Source organism: Euprymna scolopes, chromosome 34 (genome assembly GCF_053919585.1).
Source record: "Euprymna scolopes isolate OS-2025 chromosome 34, ASM5391958v1, whole genome shotgun sequence".
Taxonomy (NCBI): Eukaryota; Metazoa; Mollusca; class Cephalopoda; order Sepiida; family Sepiolidae; genus Euprymna; species Euprymna scolopes.
Genome location: NC_136515.1, coordinates 70,846,224 through 70,860,627, shown reverse-complemented (window position 1 = coordinate 70,860,627; position 14,404 = coordinate 70,846,224). Strand labels below are relative to the sequence as shown.

The following is a 14,404-nucleotide window of genomic DNA, read 5'->3' as shown; positions in this document are numbered from 1 at the left end:
GAGTGACCATTTTGAGAATACCAGGCACTGTATGTAGAGGACATCAAACACCTAATATCATCATCTCCTCTGACCAAGATATACATGCGATTGGGGGCCACTTGTGAATTTAATATTCCTTTGATACTCTCTCCTTTGGAGGAAGCTAGTTCAACCTACCTAGTGTGAATGCTGCTGACATACACATATATAATCTTCAACTGTGCATCAAAGAGATACCATACATAGTTTGCTATACCTCATCATAACAAAGGTCCATACAAAATTTCAGCGAGATCAGCCCAGTAGTTTCTGAGAAAAAGTAAAACAGACAGACAGGCAGGCTAAGAGAAATGTATATAATCACTTGTAAGTATACCTTCGAGTGGTCTCCTAGCCTTAATAAATGTTGACTATTAGTAAAAACAAATAATAATAATAATAATAATAATAATAATGATAATGATAATGATAATAATAACAATAATGATAATGATAATAATGATAATGATAATAATAATAATAATAATAATAATGATAATAATAATAATAATGATGATGATAATAATAATAATAATGATAATAATAATAATGATAATAATAATGATGATGATAATAATAATAATAATAATAATAATAATAACCAGAAGACCAGGAAAACTCATAGCATTGCGCAATGCACAACACCCGAAGGATGATACTGATTGACTCCATGTGAAAACGTTGGTTGTTGGTTGTTTTGTTTTACGACATATCAACCCTTTTCAGGTTATTTAATGCCGAATCTGGTGATTTTGAAGAACGATTTTTTAATATACTATATTTGTTTTTTAAGTCGTATTCTATTTAACCCATAGTTGGGACCCTAACAGGTGCTACCACTCCGGGTCAGAGTGGACCTGGGAGCAGTGGCAATTAAAGGGTGGCTCCACACTCCCTAAGGCCTGCAAGCTGGGGCCCTCACCATCGGATATAGCTTAAGGTCATATCCAGGACCCATGTGAAAAGGAAAGATGGAGGAAGAGGACTGGTTTGTATAGAAAACTGTAAATGAAACAAAAAAAAAAAGAAGAAATAGAAAAATGTATAATACAGAAAGAATAATTATTACAGCAAGAGATACTGAAAAAGCAAACAAAACAGAAAAAAGACAATGGATAAGACGAGAAAAGAAAAATGGAAAGCTTCACAGACAATTTATAAAGATGACAAAAGATGAGACTGACCAAAACACTTGGAAATGGCTACAAAAAAGGAAACCTAAACAGGGAAAGAAAATTCCTAATTATAGCCACACAAGATAGTGCAATTGGAACCAATCAGATCAAGGCAAAGATCAACAACAAGACACAAGGAAACAGCAAGGATCAGCAACAAGACACAAGGAAACAGCAAATGCAAACTGTGTGGACAAAGAGATGAAACAATAACCATATAATAAGCGAATGCAGCAAACTATTCTATAGAGAATATAAAAATAGACACGATCAAGTGATCAAGAGTGTGGCATAAAGGTCTATTTCACAAGATCATCAGCTATAGAGGTCCTGGATATGACCTTAAGCTATATCCGATGGTGAGACCCCAGCTTGCGGGCTTTGAGGAGTGTGGAGCCACCCTTTAATTGTCATTGCTCCCAGGTCCACTCTGACCCAGAGTGATAGTACCTGTTAGGGTCCCAACTATGGATTAAATAGAAACCGACTTGAAAAAACAAATATATTCTATTAAAAAATTGTTCTTCAAAATCACTGGATTCGGCATTAAATAACCTGAAAGGAGTTGATATGCCATCAGCTATGGAATAGCTGGGAATGTCCTCTCAATTATTAAATCCTTTCTCTCTGATTGGCTTATAAAACTAGTTGTTGATGGGTAGAAATCAGAAACTCATTGTAGTAATGCTTATGTCCCTTAAGGTGCCACCATCTTCATCAATGATCATCTAAATTACACTCTTAGATCATTCGTAGACATTTATGCAGACGACATGACAATCTATGGCAAAACTTCAAATACCAGCAATGATCAAGATCTTTCTTATTATCTCTCTTCTGATCTTGAGAATGTGGTTCAACAGGGAAAAAGGTGGTTGGTTAATTTCAATGCATCGAAAACCAAGCTTCTCTCCTTTCAACATAATCGCTCTGATCCCCACCATGTCCTAATTGAAATGAATAGCTCTAGTTTTGAGGAAGCACCATGTCTTGACAAACTTCTTGGACTGACCTTCACTCCTGATCTGAAATGGAACACATGCATCAAATCTGTTGCCAAAGCTGCTGGAAAAATGGTTGAATCACTCTACCGATCCAGTAGGGATCTCACTACCGATGCAATCTTCTATCTGTACAACAGCCAGGTACATCTTATAATGGAGCACTGTTTACATATCTGGACAGGAACAGGAGCTGATCAGCGTTCCCTATCTTGCCATGATAGGGTTCAAAACCAGCTTCAAAACCTAGTAGGTGATGCCCTTTTCTCTTCTCTGCAACCTCTTAAAGAACAATAAAAGGGAGGGTCAAATAAAAAATGAGAAAATAAAAACTAGATCCAGAAAGTAAATTAACTTAGTCCAAATTTTATTGAAACAATAAAAGGCATTGTTTTTTTTCCCTAAAGCAAGGATTAAAAATTAACCTTAGGTAATAATTACTAATAAAAATCATGCATAAAAATATGGTCATTGTGGCCTTGAGGACCAAATGAAGCCTTCCCTTTAGAAAGTTGATTTTTTAGAGTTATTTGGGTACGGTATAAACGAATATCACAGGTAAATTTATCGTTGGCGAGTAATTTTTATGATATTAAGTCTTTCGTATCCCCATGTTTTATTTAATACATGTAAGTGACCGCCATTACTAAAATAATAAAAATAAAAACCATACATAAAAATATGTCACAAGCATTACTCCATTCTTTTAGTATTAATTAAAATGTGATTTTTGTTCGCATTGTCTTAATGGCAGTAATTGCCAAAACTCTTTTTAAAGTAGGGGCATGGAGTCACTGAAAAGATACTACACTTCGATCTTAGTCAAAAGACAAAGTAACAGTATTATATAGCGTAGCTTCTTTTCAAACATCGTCTCCTATATGAAAATGCATAAAAATTTTTTTTTGATGTACAACACAGACAATAGCAGTCATATTCCAAAAGTCACATGGAAAAACTGCAGATTTGAAAAATCACGTAAATTGATCAAGTTATGCTGACTGCTTATTTGTCACATTCCAAAAATCACATAAATGGTTCAAGTAATGCTGGGTTCTTATTTGTCACATTCCAAAAATCACATATACTGATCAAGCAGTATTAGTTAAAATATGATATCCGTACTATGCTTATGGAAGGGGGGAGGGTGAGGGATGAGGTTGCTGAAATGCTGATAACAGATACTAAACTTTGATCTTATCAAAAAAATCCAAGTAGTTTAATCCCATGCATTATCTCCATTTTTGGTTAGTAGTAATTAATATTAAGTATCTGTTAAACAAATAAAAACCCAACAATACAAACATATACTACACTTTGTCCTTAGCCATATATATATTTGTATGTATTGGATTCACTCCTAAGTAACCAATCATTATGCTTTAAAGTATGTGTATATGTTTATATATTTCTAGGTATTCGGTTCACTCCTAAACTAATTAACCAATCATTATGAATTTTAAGTATGTATATGTTTATATATTTGTATGTATCGGATTCCCTCCTAAACAAAACCGATCATTGTGAATTTTACGTACTCATAAAGAAACAAAGAAAATCTTACTTGTTATGTACATTGTAGTTATATGCAAATTAAGTATAATTTACATATGAGTAGATAGCTCATATTTATAAACCGATACCAATTAGAACAGATGGTTATTGAACGTTCGCTTAGCGTTATACACAACATATCAACGGCGTCGACGATAGGATGTTCTCTGGTCTTTGAAGACCCGGAGTACGTAGATACTTGGACGCGTTGCTTTGCTGCTAATGCTAGAAGTAAAAAGTTGAAAGACAGCAAAAAACAAGGAGGGGAGAATGAAATCGCCGGTTGTGTAGCAATTATGAAGGTTGCTACAATGGTTTACTGTAGTGAAAATTGAATGTAACTGCAGTCATCGAGGTGGGCTGCATGTGCGAACTCGAAACCCGAGCGATCGGAGACGAGAAGGCGACGAATCAGCAGGTTCGAATGTGCATTAATTTGCATAAATGAAATAATATAAGGCCGGCAGTTAAGATGTTTGAGGGAGTCGAGCCGCTGAGTTCTCGAGAACTGGATGGAACGTGGCTAGAGCGTCGCCGAGAATCGAGTCCAGGTTATTTTTTTTCGATTAGGTTTAACCTCGAACTAGAAGTGACTTTCGAAGAAATAAGTCTGGTTATCAAGGGAAAAATGAAGCCAAAGAAAAGACTGATGATTGCAGGAAGGACCAAGTTTATGGCAATGAAGCAGGAAGTGGATGAACCGATAGTAAAATATTTACACTGGTTAAGAAGTGCAAGTAAATACAGTGACTTTGAAAAACTGAAGACTTAATCCAACTAAGATTAATTGAAAGTATGTATAATTCGGCACATATAAGTTAATGGAACAGTTACAACTTACAAACATGCCCTTGAATATGTGTCTAGAAGTTATACAATAGCATGAATTAATACATATCAACAACCAAAATATAAAAACTCTTACGCAGAAATAATCGCTGACACGTATACTGTAGAAACGAAAAGGAAAAAATGTACGTACCGTGGAAAAATTCATGAAAGGAAAAAAAATGCCCAGCGTTTGGAAAACATGTTCAAAGTGTTTAAAAAGAATCACTACAAAGTATGTAAAACGAAAAAATGTTGAAAGAATAGAGGATGAAAATAGACAAATTTTTAATGTAAAGAAGGATAATATACAAAATACTGGATCAACGAATGGAGATACAAAAATAAAAATGAAAACCAACAATTGTTGTTGAAATGCAAATAGATACTGGCAGTGAAGTAACTATAATACCCAGAAATTTGTGGAAAGAAATGGGGAAAACCGTTAAAAAAAAAAAAAAAGTACAATTACGTCAGTTTGATGGCTCGATTATAGCAATTATGGGTTACCTTGAAGGTTCAATAGAACTAAAAGAAAAATATGAAGTAGTACCCATTATAGTTACAAATTGCTGAAAAACGCATAGACTATTGGGGAATGATGTATTAAAAATAAATTCAACGAAGTTGATTAATGAGATAGAAATGGAAAAAACAGGAAAATTAAAAAAAGTATGAAGCTAGCCTGAAATTAAAAAATGTTCCTCCTAGAAAAGTACCAGTGCTTAGTAATAGCTAAGTTGTGAAAGTTAATAAAGGAAGATTTATTAGAACCTGCCCCCTCAGAAGGAAGTAAATAGGCATTACCCATTAAAAAAAAAAAAAGAAAGACGGTGACTTGAGAATTTGTGGAGATTATAAAATAGGGGTGAACCATAAAGTTTACGCCGACTCATACCCTATTCTGAATGTGGAAGTAGCCGGAATGAAAGTATTTTCGAAGATAGACCTAAAATCAGCTTACCAGCAAATACCCATAGATGAAAATTTTAAAGAGGTGACGACCATAAACACACCTATAGGCCTGTTAAGCTGGAAAAGGATGCCGTATGGCATAAAAACGGCAAGTGCAATTTTTCAAAAAGCTATTGAAAAAATACTAGGAAATGTTAAAAATACCATCTGTTATCAAGACGATATGTGTTGGAGATTTAAATTAAGATGATTTAAAGAAAAAAAAACTGAAAATATACTGAACCGGCTAAGAGACGCTGGCATGACAATAAATACAAAAAAGTGTGTAACCAACAGTAATGAAATATCATTTTTGGGTTACTCGATATCAAAGGAAGGGATATCTCCAGATGAAGCACTAATAGAAAATTCTAAAAGTGGCTACACCAAAAATAAGAATTGGAGTCTTTCTTGGGTTTGGTAAATTTTTATAGAAAATATGTACCAAAACATAATGAGTTGACAGAACCATTTGCGAAGTTAAGAAGAAAAAAAAAATGCAGAGTTCATTTGGTTAGGACACCAACAGAAAACCTTTGAAAACTTAAAACAGATTCTGGCAAAAAAGCCAATAGTACAAATTTTTTACCCTAAGAAGGACATAACTCTAACTACTGACGCTAGTGAGCATTCCGTATCCGGTATTTTGTCACAAGATGGTCATCCCGTAATGTACTTATCGAGGAGATTAACAACGACTGAACACAATTATTCTAATATAGAAAGGGAGGCACTAGCCATAGCGTGGACAACGGACAGAGCATGGGGAAAAAAATTCTTGTTTAAAAGTGATCACAGACCACTGGAATTTATTTTCAACTCAAGAAAAGAACTACCGAAAGTTACAACGTCCAGAATATTACGTTGGGCGATCAGACTGATGGCATTCGACTTTGACATTGAGTATGTTAAAGGGAATACGATACCGCATGTTGATGCCTTATCTAGATTGAGGTTTTATAGAGAGGATAAGGACAAAAACGACGAGGAATTTGAAGACATTCCTGCACCTTGTAGAAACCGATGTAACATCTGTAGATAAAATGGCTACTGAAACTACAAATGACCCACTATTAAACAGAATAGTGTTGAGGATAAAAAAAATCGCTGGGGAAATTGTTCAATGGTTGAAAGACCATTCAAAGAAATAAGACATAAACTGACTATAGAAAACGGAGTAATATTTAATTGAGACTTGGCAGTTTCCCCAGAAACACAGGTGAAACAGGTTATAAAAAGTGTACATGATGACGTACATTGTAGAATAGCAGCTATGCAAAGATTAAAATTGGAAGCATGGTGGCCGGGGTACTCAAGAGACATAGAGGACTATGTATAAAGATGCACAGAACTCAGGAATTTCAAGCAAAAGAAAATACATGTGTAGAACCGTGGCGCCGAGTACAAATGGATCATGCCTATGTCAATGAGATAGGACTATTATTAATATTAGTAGATGCATATTCAGGTTGAAGTGGTGAGAGTATCTGATAAAAAAAGTAAAACAAATATTAAGAGTAATATTTTCGAGAAATGGGATACCGAGAACATTGGTGACGGATAATGTGCCAGAATTTGCGGATGCTGATTTGCATTAACGGTTAAGAAAAATAGAATGCAGACCTTACAAGACCCCTCCCTACCACCCTCAAAGTAACAGGATAGTGGAAAGGATGGTCCAGGCGGTAAAGAAGGGCATAAAAGCATGCATGCAACAGAAGGAGAAAATCGATGCTTTCCTACCAAGATAAAGTTATAGAACAATTCCACATGCAGACAGGCCAGAAAGTCCATCTGCCTTAATTGACAACAGACAATTGAGGTCCCCTTTAACTGTCATATTCCACAAATCAAAAGACGTGGTACAAAAGAAATAGGAATATGGAAGCCGACATCAGAACTTATTATGCAGAAAGGACATAATACTGCAATATTAAATAAAGAAAATGGGAACAGTGTTCTAGCTCCTGCTGACCAAATAAGATCCCAAGGAGAACAATCGGATGCGGAAATGCCTTAAGAGCTGCCCATTATTGACGTAATAGAAGAGTTACGGCAGAATGAGACCGTGGAGGAAGAAGTAGAGAGAGACGAGGTAGAAGAGGAAGAAGTAGAATGGGAAAAGGCAGAAGAGGAAGATCAGAATATGCGGGAGGAACACTGCAATTTTAGGGAAAGACGTGATAAATCCAGATCTCCAAGGAAAAGGAGAGAGATAAAGGAAGATGTTCAGGAGGGCACGAACAGAAGTACAAAAAGTACTCACGGCATAAAGCCCCTCCGTTATAGGGAGATGTAGTGATATGCAAATTAAGTATGATTTACATATGAGCAGATAGCTCATATTTATAAACCGACACCAACTAGAACAGGCGGTTGTTGAACGCTTGCTTATCATTATGCACAACATATCATGCATAAAATTTATTAAAACCGCAAACACGTTATATATTCATAGTATTTCTTTTACAGGAGAAATAAGATGCTTCTTCATTATAGTACTCAGAAAAAAACAAAACAAAACAAACTCTTACCCGTGGCATACGGAAAAGTTAGCACAACAAAAAATAACATAAAAGTATCATGTTTCATTTTTAACTTAAAAATAAGGTACTTGTACAGTATTTTACCCAAGAAATAAGACACTTGTGCAGTATTATAACATACATAAGTTATTAAAATCGAAAATGACATCGTTTTTGCCAAAAAAATTATGATTTTATTGGTGGGGAATGAAAATAAAAATAGTTTGAAATTTAGGGTGAAGCAAGGGATGCCTAATTACTGTGTCAATGTATTTATGTATAAATTTGAAAAATCTGCTGAGCCATCTTCCAGACATGATATAATTTTGCCTAAATTATAGTGTCAGTGGTGGTTGTGGTGGGAGAAGAAACACAGTAATGACCAATTTTATGGTGAAGCATTAGGTGTATCAGAAGTTTTGTAGGAATTTTTGACACCCCTAACACGAAACTGCGAATAAAATATAAAAAACTCGTAATTTCTCTTTTAAAAGTGGGTTGTTTATTTTCATTATGGATTATACTTCTAAAATAAACTATTAAAGTTGTTTTAAAAGTAATAGAAATATTTTTTTTTTTTTTAAAAACAATAATGATATCAATTGAATTTTATGAGTTCAGTATTTTTCAATTTTTAAACTTTAAAAATCTATCATAATTTTTCTATTGATTCTATTTTTACGATATTTTCAGGGTCAATGGGAAATTTTATGCTCTTTCCAATAAACCGAATATAATATTTTACACAAACGTTTTTTTTTTTAAATTCACGTTCCCCCCCCCCATTTTAAAATGTCTATTAAAAAGTAAATAATTAATTTACTCACCAAAGTTTTATATATCACAAATTGAAGATAAAAGATCAATAAATAATATATTCAAATTTAAACCAAAAAAGTAGTGTTTTTAGAAATTTACCTGTAAAGTCCAAAGTTTAAAACATTATTTTTGAAAAAAACACTTTTAAAAAATTTTTTTTTATATAAATGAAACCTTGGTCCTTGCTCCTTTAATTGAAAATTAAAAATAGGGTTTGAATTACATTTCTCGAGTAGTTATAAGCTTGGAAAGACAGGGGGTCGAATAAATTCACCCCCCCCATTTTTAAATGTCTATTAAAAAGTAAATAATTAATTTACTCACCAAAGTTTTATATATAACAAATTGAAGATAAAAGATCAATAAATAATATATTCAAATTTAAACCAAAAAGTAGTGTTTTTAGAAATTTACCTGTAAAGTCCGAAGTTTAAAACCCTTTTTTTTTTTTTTTTAACGAAACATTGGTCCTTGCTCATTTCATTGAAAAAAAAAAATTAGGGTTTGAATTACATTTTTCGAGTAGATATAAGCTTGGAAAAACAGGGGGTCGAATTATTCAATATTTTTCACAAAGTTTCTAACACACCTAGTGAGGCATAGGTTGTATAATCACTAACCAATTAACTAAGACTATGTATTTATGTCGAAATCCCAATGATCTATCCTCTCATAATGACTTCATTTTTCTTAAATTATTTTAATTTTCTTAAAATTATGGTAGCATTGGTGGGAAGAGAACTTATTTTATACATGTTGTGCAATGCCTGTCGAGAGTGTGTGAAATTGTTTCATATATGTGTTTACATTACTTGTCCGAAGGTAGGTAAAATTATTTTAAACATGTGTTGTACATTACCCGTCATAGGGAAGGTAAAATTATTTCCTATACATGCCGTAAATTACCTATCCTAGGGAAGGAACACTCATTTCATACATGAGTTGTGTAATACCCGTCCTAGGGTAGGTAAAATATTCTTTTGCTCAAGATAGCAAATGATACATAGACATAAAAAAATTCCTCTATCCTAAGAATAATAGGTATGTTCAAAAATTTCATTTTTCTCATTGTTTTATATGGTCCCGAGCAACGCCGGGTATCCCCCCGTTAGTTGGAAATAAATGGAGCCATTGAACCCACTCAATTACGTTCCATGAGTTCGTTTCAATATTGTCTTTAAATATGATAAATAAGGATATCCGTGAAACTTTTTTTTTTTTTTTTCATAAATATCTTTATTTACATTTATGAATGTATCGAAAATGTAAAATGTAAAAATAATCACAAATAACGATATTAACAATTATATGATAATAATAATGAAAAAAAAAATGTCCAACGCGATGTTTACGTCATAGATTTAAAACATCAAAAAATGATTTGTAAGTCTTTAAATTGGCGAATATAAAATAATTTCGGGACACAATGAAAGTTTTTTTTATGTCAAAACTGGAATGATATCATTATTTATTTATTTATTTTTTTTGCTTCGGTTTCGAAACAAAAGAAAACGGAATTCGTATCTTTTGGAACTGTTAAACATTCATTTATTTTCGTGAAAATTTGTCTGTAAATAAATATATATGAAAAAAAAACACAAAAAAACTAATTAAACATATTTATTTGAAAAAATATTATATGCAATACATTAGGTATTTCATTGCCGATGCAATTTTTTTTTTTTTTTTTTACAAGGTAGTCACCACTTATCAAGGCCTGGAAGCCACTCGGGGATAAGGGTTATTGTGTGTACAGTACGTTAGTGTTGGAGATTTGATAGTGTCTTACTTAAGGGGGCGGTTCATCAGGAATTTGTTTACATTGGACTTGAAGACATCCAGGTTGTAGTCAGGTGGGAAACAGGCAACCGGAACAGAGGTCTACAGGCGTGCAGTTCTAAGAAAGAAGCTTTGTTCATGGAATCTACGTTTTGATTTTGGCACAGATAAGGATTGGGGAAAATTTTTGACAGTGGTTTCAGCTAGGCGGGTGTTTATCGTGAAAAATTGGTGAGGGGGGACCAGAGATTGGAGTTCAGCACATATGCTGTAGATCTTGCAGAACGAAAACCATATTGCATGTCACTATTTTTGCTGAGGTAGTTGAGTACTTCTTTATTTAATATGGATTCCAACAACTTACTCATGACACACAGGAGACTTAAATACAGGGCATACTGATGAGGTTTTCCAGGGTGTTGGAAAGCACTTCTCTTTAAGGCAACGCTTAAAGAGTTTTGCAAGTATGGGGGGCAAGTTCAGGTTGAAGCTTTTTCAGCACAATGATTGGAATGCCGTCAGGGCCAGTTGCTTTACTAGAATTAAGGTTCTTGATTAGCTTGGTGACATCACGCACAGATATTTGTATGTTGTAGAGCTTGTTGTCCGTTATAGGAGGAAATACGGAGAGTTGATGGCCTTCGCCGCATTGGGTAGAATTAGCTGCAAAGTTCTTGGCAAATAGTTTGGCTTTGTCTGATGCTGACGAGATGACCTCAGATCCATTGATGATGGTTGGGATAGAACACACGCTTCTGTTCAGGATCCTGTTTGCTATTTGCCAAAACTGGTGGGAACCAAGCCACTGCTCAGCTACTTTGGATTTAACGGACTGAGCATATAGCTCTCTTGCATTTTTTATTACTTTTTTGCAGTAGTTGCTGGCAGTCCTGAAGGCAGCTTTAGTCTCAGTGCATCTATTACGTTGGTAGCTATGGAAAAAGTGATTTCTGTGCGCGATGGCAGCAGCACATTCTGTGGAGAACCATGGCTGGCTGTTAGGTTTTTGTTGGAATTTTTTTGATGGTATGAATCGGTCTATGCCTACAATTAGCCATTTCGTCAGGTCTGATACTATGGAGGACACATCCTTTTTAAACATGGAATGCAGGGGTAGATCGGATATAAGTGTACGGAAGCTATCCCAGTCAGCGGTAGAGTATCGATATACAGTATGGTGGAGAGGTACATTTGACTTATTGCATTTCGTTTTTATCTTAACTGATACAACCGAGTGGTTGGAAGATCCCAAAGGAGACAGAACAGAACTTGAACATAGCTCAGGGGAAGTTGTGAGAAAAAGGTCTAGAAGGCTAGCATACTGACTGGAAGTATAGGCTACTCGGGTGGATTCGTGAACAATCTGGGTGAGGTCATAGGCAATGGCAAAATCATGACAGAACCTCCCCTCATCATCTGTCTTGTTAGAGTGGGTCAGCCATTTCACATTGTGGACATTGAAGTCACCACAAATGTGGATGTTAGTTGAAGAGTGAGCAGACAGGATGTGGTAAATTTTTTCAGATATGCACTTAAAGATAGTAACTCCGCTATTGTGGGGGTGATAGAGAGCAAATATAAATGCAGTGGTGTAAGCAAGTGCAACCCGGAAGCACATATAAGGTAAATTAGGGTCTTCTCTGGAGATATCCCTACCACACGGAGAGCCATCTTTAATGTAGGCACATATTCCATGTCCATGGCGATCATGGGGGTCAGATTTAGATGTTAAGTTAGAGTATCCTTTAATTATGAATTCGTCAAGGGAAGTGGTCAATCCTCTGTCTATATAAAAGCAAGGTACACCCTAAAATGGAGTACTCTTGCCACATCTGGGTAGGAGCTGCTTGGTGCGCCCTATCCACCCTTGATAGAGTTCAAAACCTAATAAGTTATGCCCTTTACTCTTCCCTGCAATCTCTTTCCCCAGAGAAGAGAGGTTGCGAGCTTGTCTCTGTTCTATTGTTATTTTCATGTTAAGTGCTCGACTGAATTCCAATCTTCGCTTCCCCTCTTTCATAAAAAACACTCGACAAGCTATAACCACTATATGCGATTTCCCCACTCTCTAACTGTGCCTAATTCTAAATGCAGACTTCTTTTCCAGAACTGCCCACCTGGTTGAATACAGCATGGTAGCCTTCAAATCCAATGTAAACAAATTCTTGTAAAGCCGTCCCTATAAATAACCAAAATCTACCCAATTTACACCGTTAACAATTACTACACTAACATTAACCCTTATCCTCGAGTGGCTTTCGGGCCTTGATAAGTGGTGACTCCCAAGTAAAAAAAAAAGAAAAAAAAAAGAGAGAGATAAAGTTTCGTTTAAATTGACAAGTTCAAACGATCCAGCCAGAGTAATGAAAAAGTTTTAAAAAAATATTTCAATACAATAAAAGATTAAATTTCCCTTACTTTTCGAAGGATCCTTTTCACCTCTTGCAAAACCTTCCGGGGATCCTTGACGCTGCAGAGGACGAGCGTGCAAACAACAACATCCATGGAATTGTCTTCAATGTGTGACATGTCTTCGGCACCAACGGGCTTGAAGGACTTCAGTTCTAGACCTTCGTGTTTGGCAATGTTCTTTCTCAGACCTTCCTCAACCCTCGCTTGTGGATCGACGCAAAACACTTCACAATTTGGTGGGTAGAGTGAAAAGTTGGCACCTTCACCGATTCCGATTTCCATAATGCGTAATTTCTGGTGGACCTTGTTGCGCGCAATCTCATGAATAGGGCCGAAGACATGTCCAATTTCATTCCTGTAATCCGAACGGATCATCGTCCAGTATTTATAGGATATATACCTGATCATTTTGACTTTAGCCGATCGGAATAACGGTTTCCATAAATTCCGAGAGAGGTGGAAAAAAAAAATGTAACCGATAAAAATCGGAAGAACATAGTGTGCGAAAATATTCAAAATAATTATATCGATTTTAGCCATTGGTCCTTCTTTGTTTGTTATAGAGACAATAATGTATTAGATAAAAAACCTGTTTTACTTATTCAATTTTTTGGCTACTTAAGATGTTAGCTACGTATGATCTCTGATGATGAATTGTGTAACAATGCCAGATAAGCATTATCGAAATCAGAATAAACTAAAGTTGAATCATTTTTTGATAAGATATATGTATACACGTGGACACACTTATATAATACTAGTAGGCCATGCGGCATAGGATACGCATAGATGTTATGTTAAATAATAACTGGGTAGAAGCAGTTAATTATCTATCTATTTGTCTAGCTATCTAGCTATCTATCTTATGCCCAAATTTGCTTACATTTGTATATATAGTATCCTGGCAGGCTAGCTTCAGTTTTGCTGCTTTGGGATGAATTTTGCTTGTTTTTTTTTGCTTGTTTGGTTGTCTCCCCTCTGACCTTGCTAGGCCACTAATATATATATATATATATATATATGCATATACATATATATATGCATATACATATATATATGCATATATATATACATATACATATACATATACATATATATATATACATATACATATACATATATATATATACATATATAAATGCATATACATATATATATATATATGCATATATATATATACATATACATATATATATACATATATATATATGCATATATATACATATATATATATATACATATATATATACATATATATATATATACACATATATATATATATATGCATATATATATACATATATGCATATATATACATATACATATATATATATAC

General features: G+C 34.5%; 1 protein-coding gene across 1 annotated transcript; it reads right to left on the bottom strand.

Moving 5' to 3' along the window:
• Positions 1-13,059: 13,059 nt before the first annotated feature.
• On the bottom strand, positions 13,060-13,443 carry LOC145259256 (thiol S-methyltransferase TMT1B-like). The gene has a single exon (XM_080117093.1). It carries the CDS (start codon positions 13,441-13,443, stop codon positions 13,060-13,062), a length of 384 nt encoding a protein of 127 aa, XP_079973219.1.
• Between the last annotated feature and the right edge of the window lie 961 nt (positions 13,444-14,404).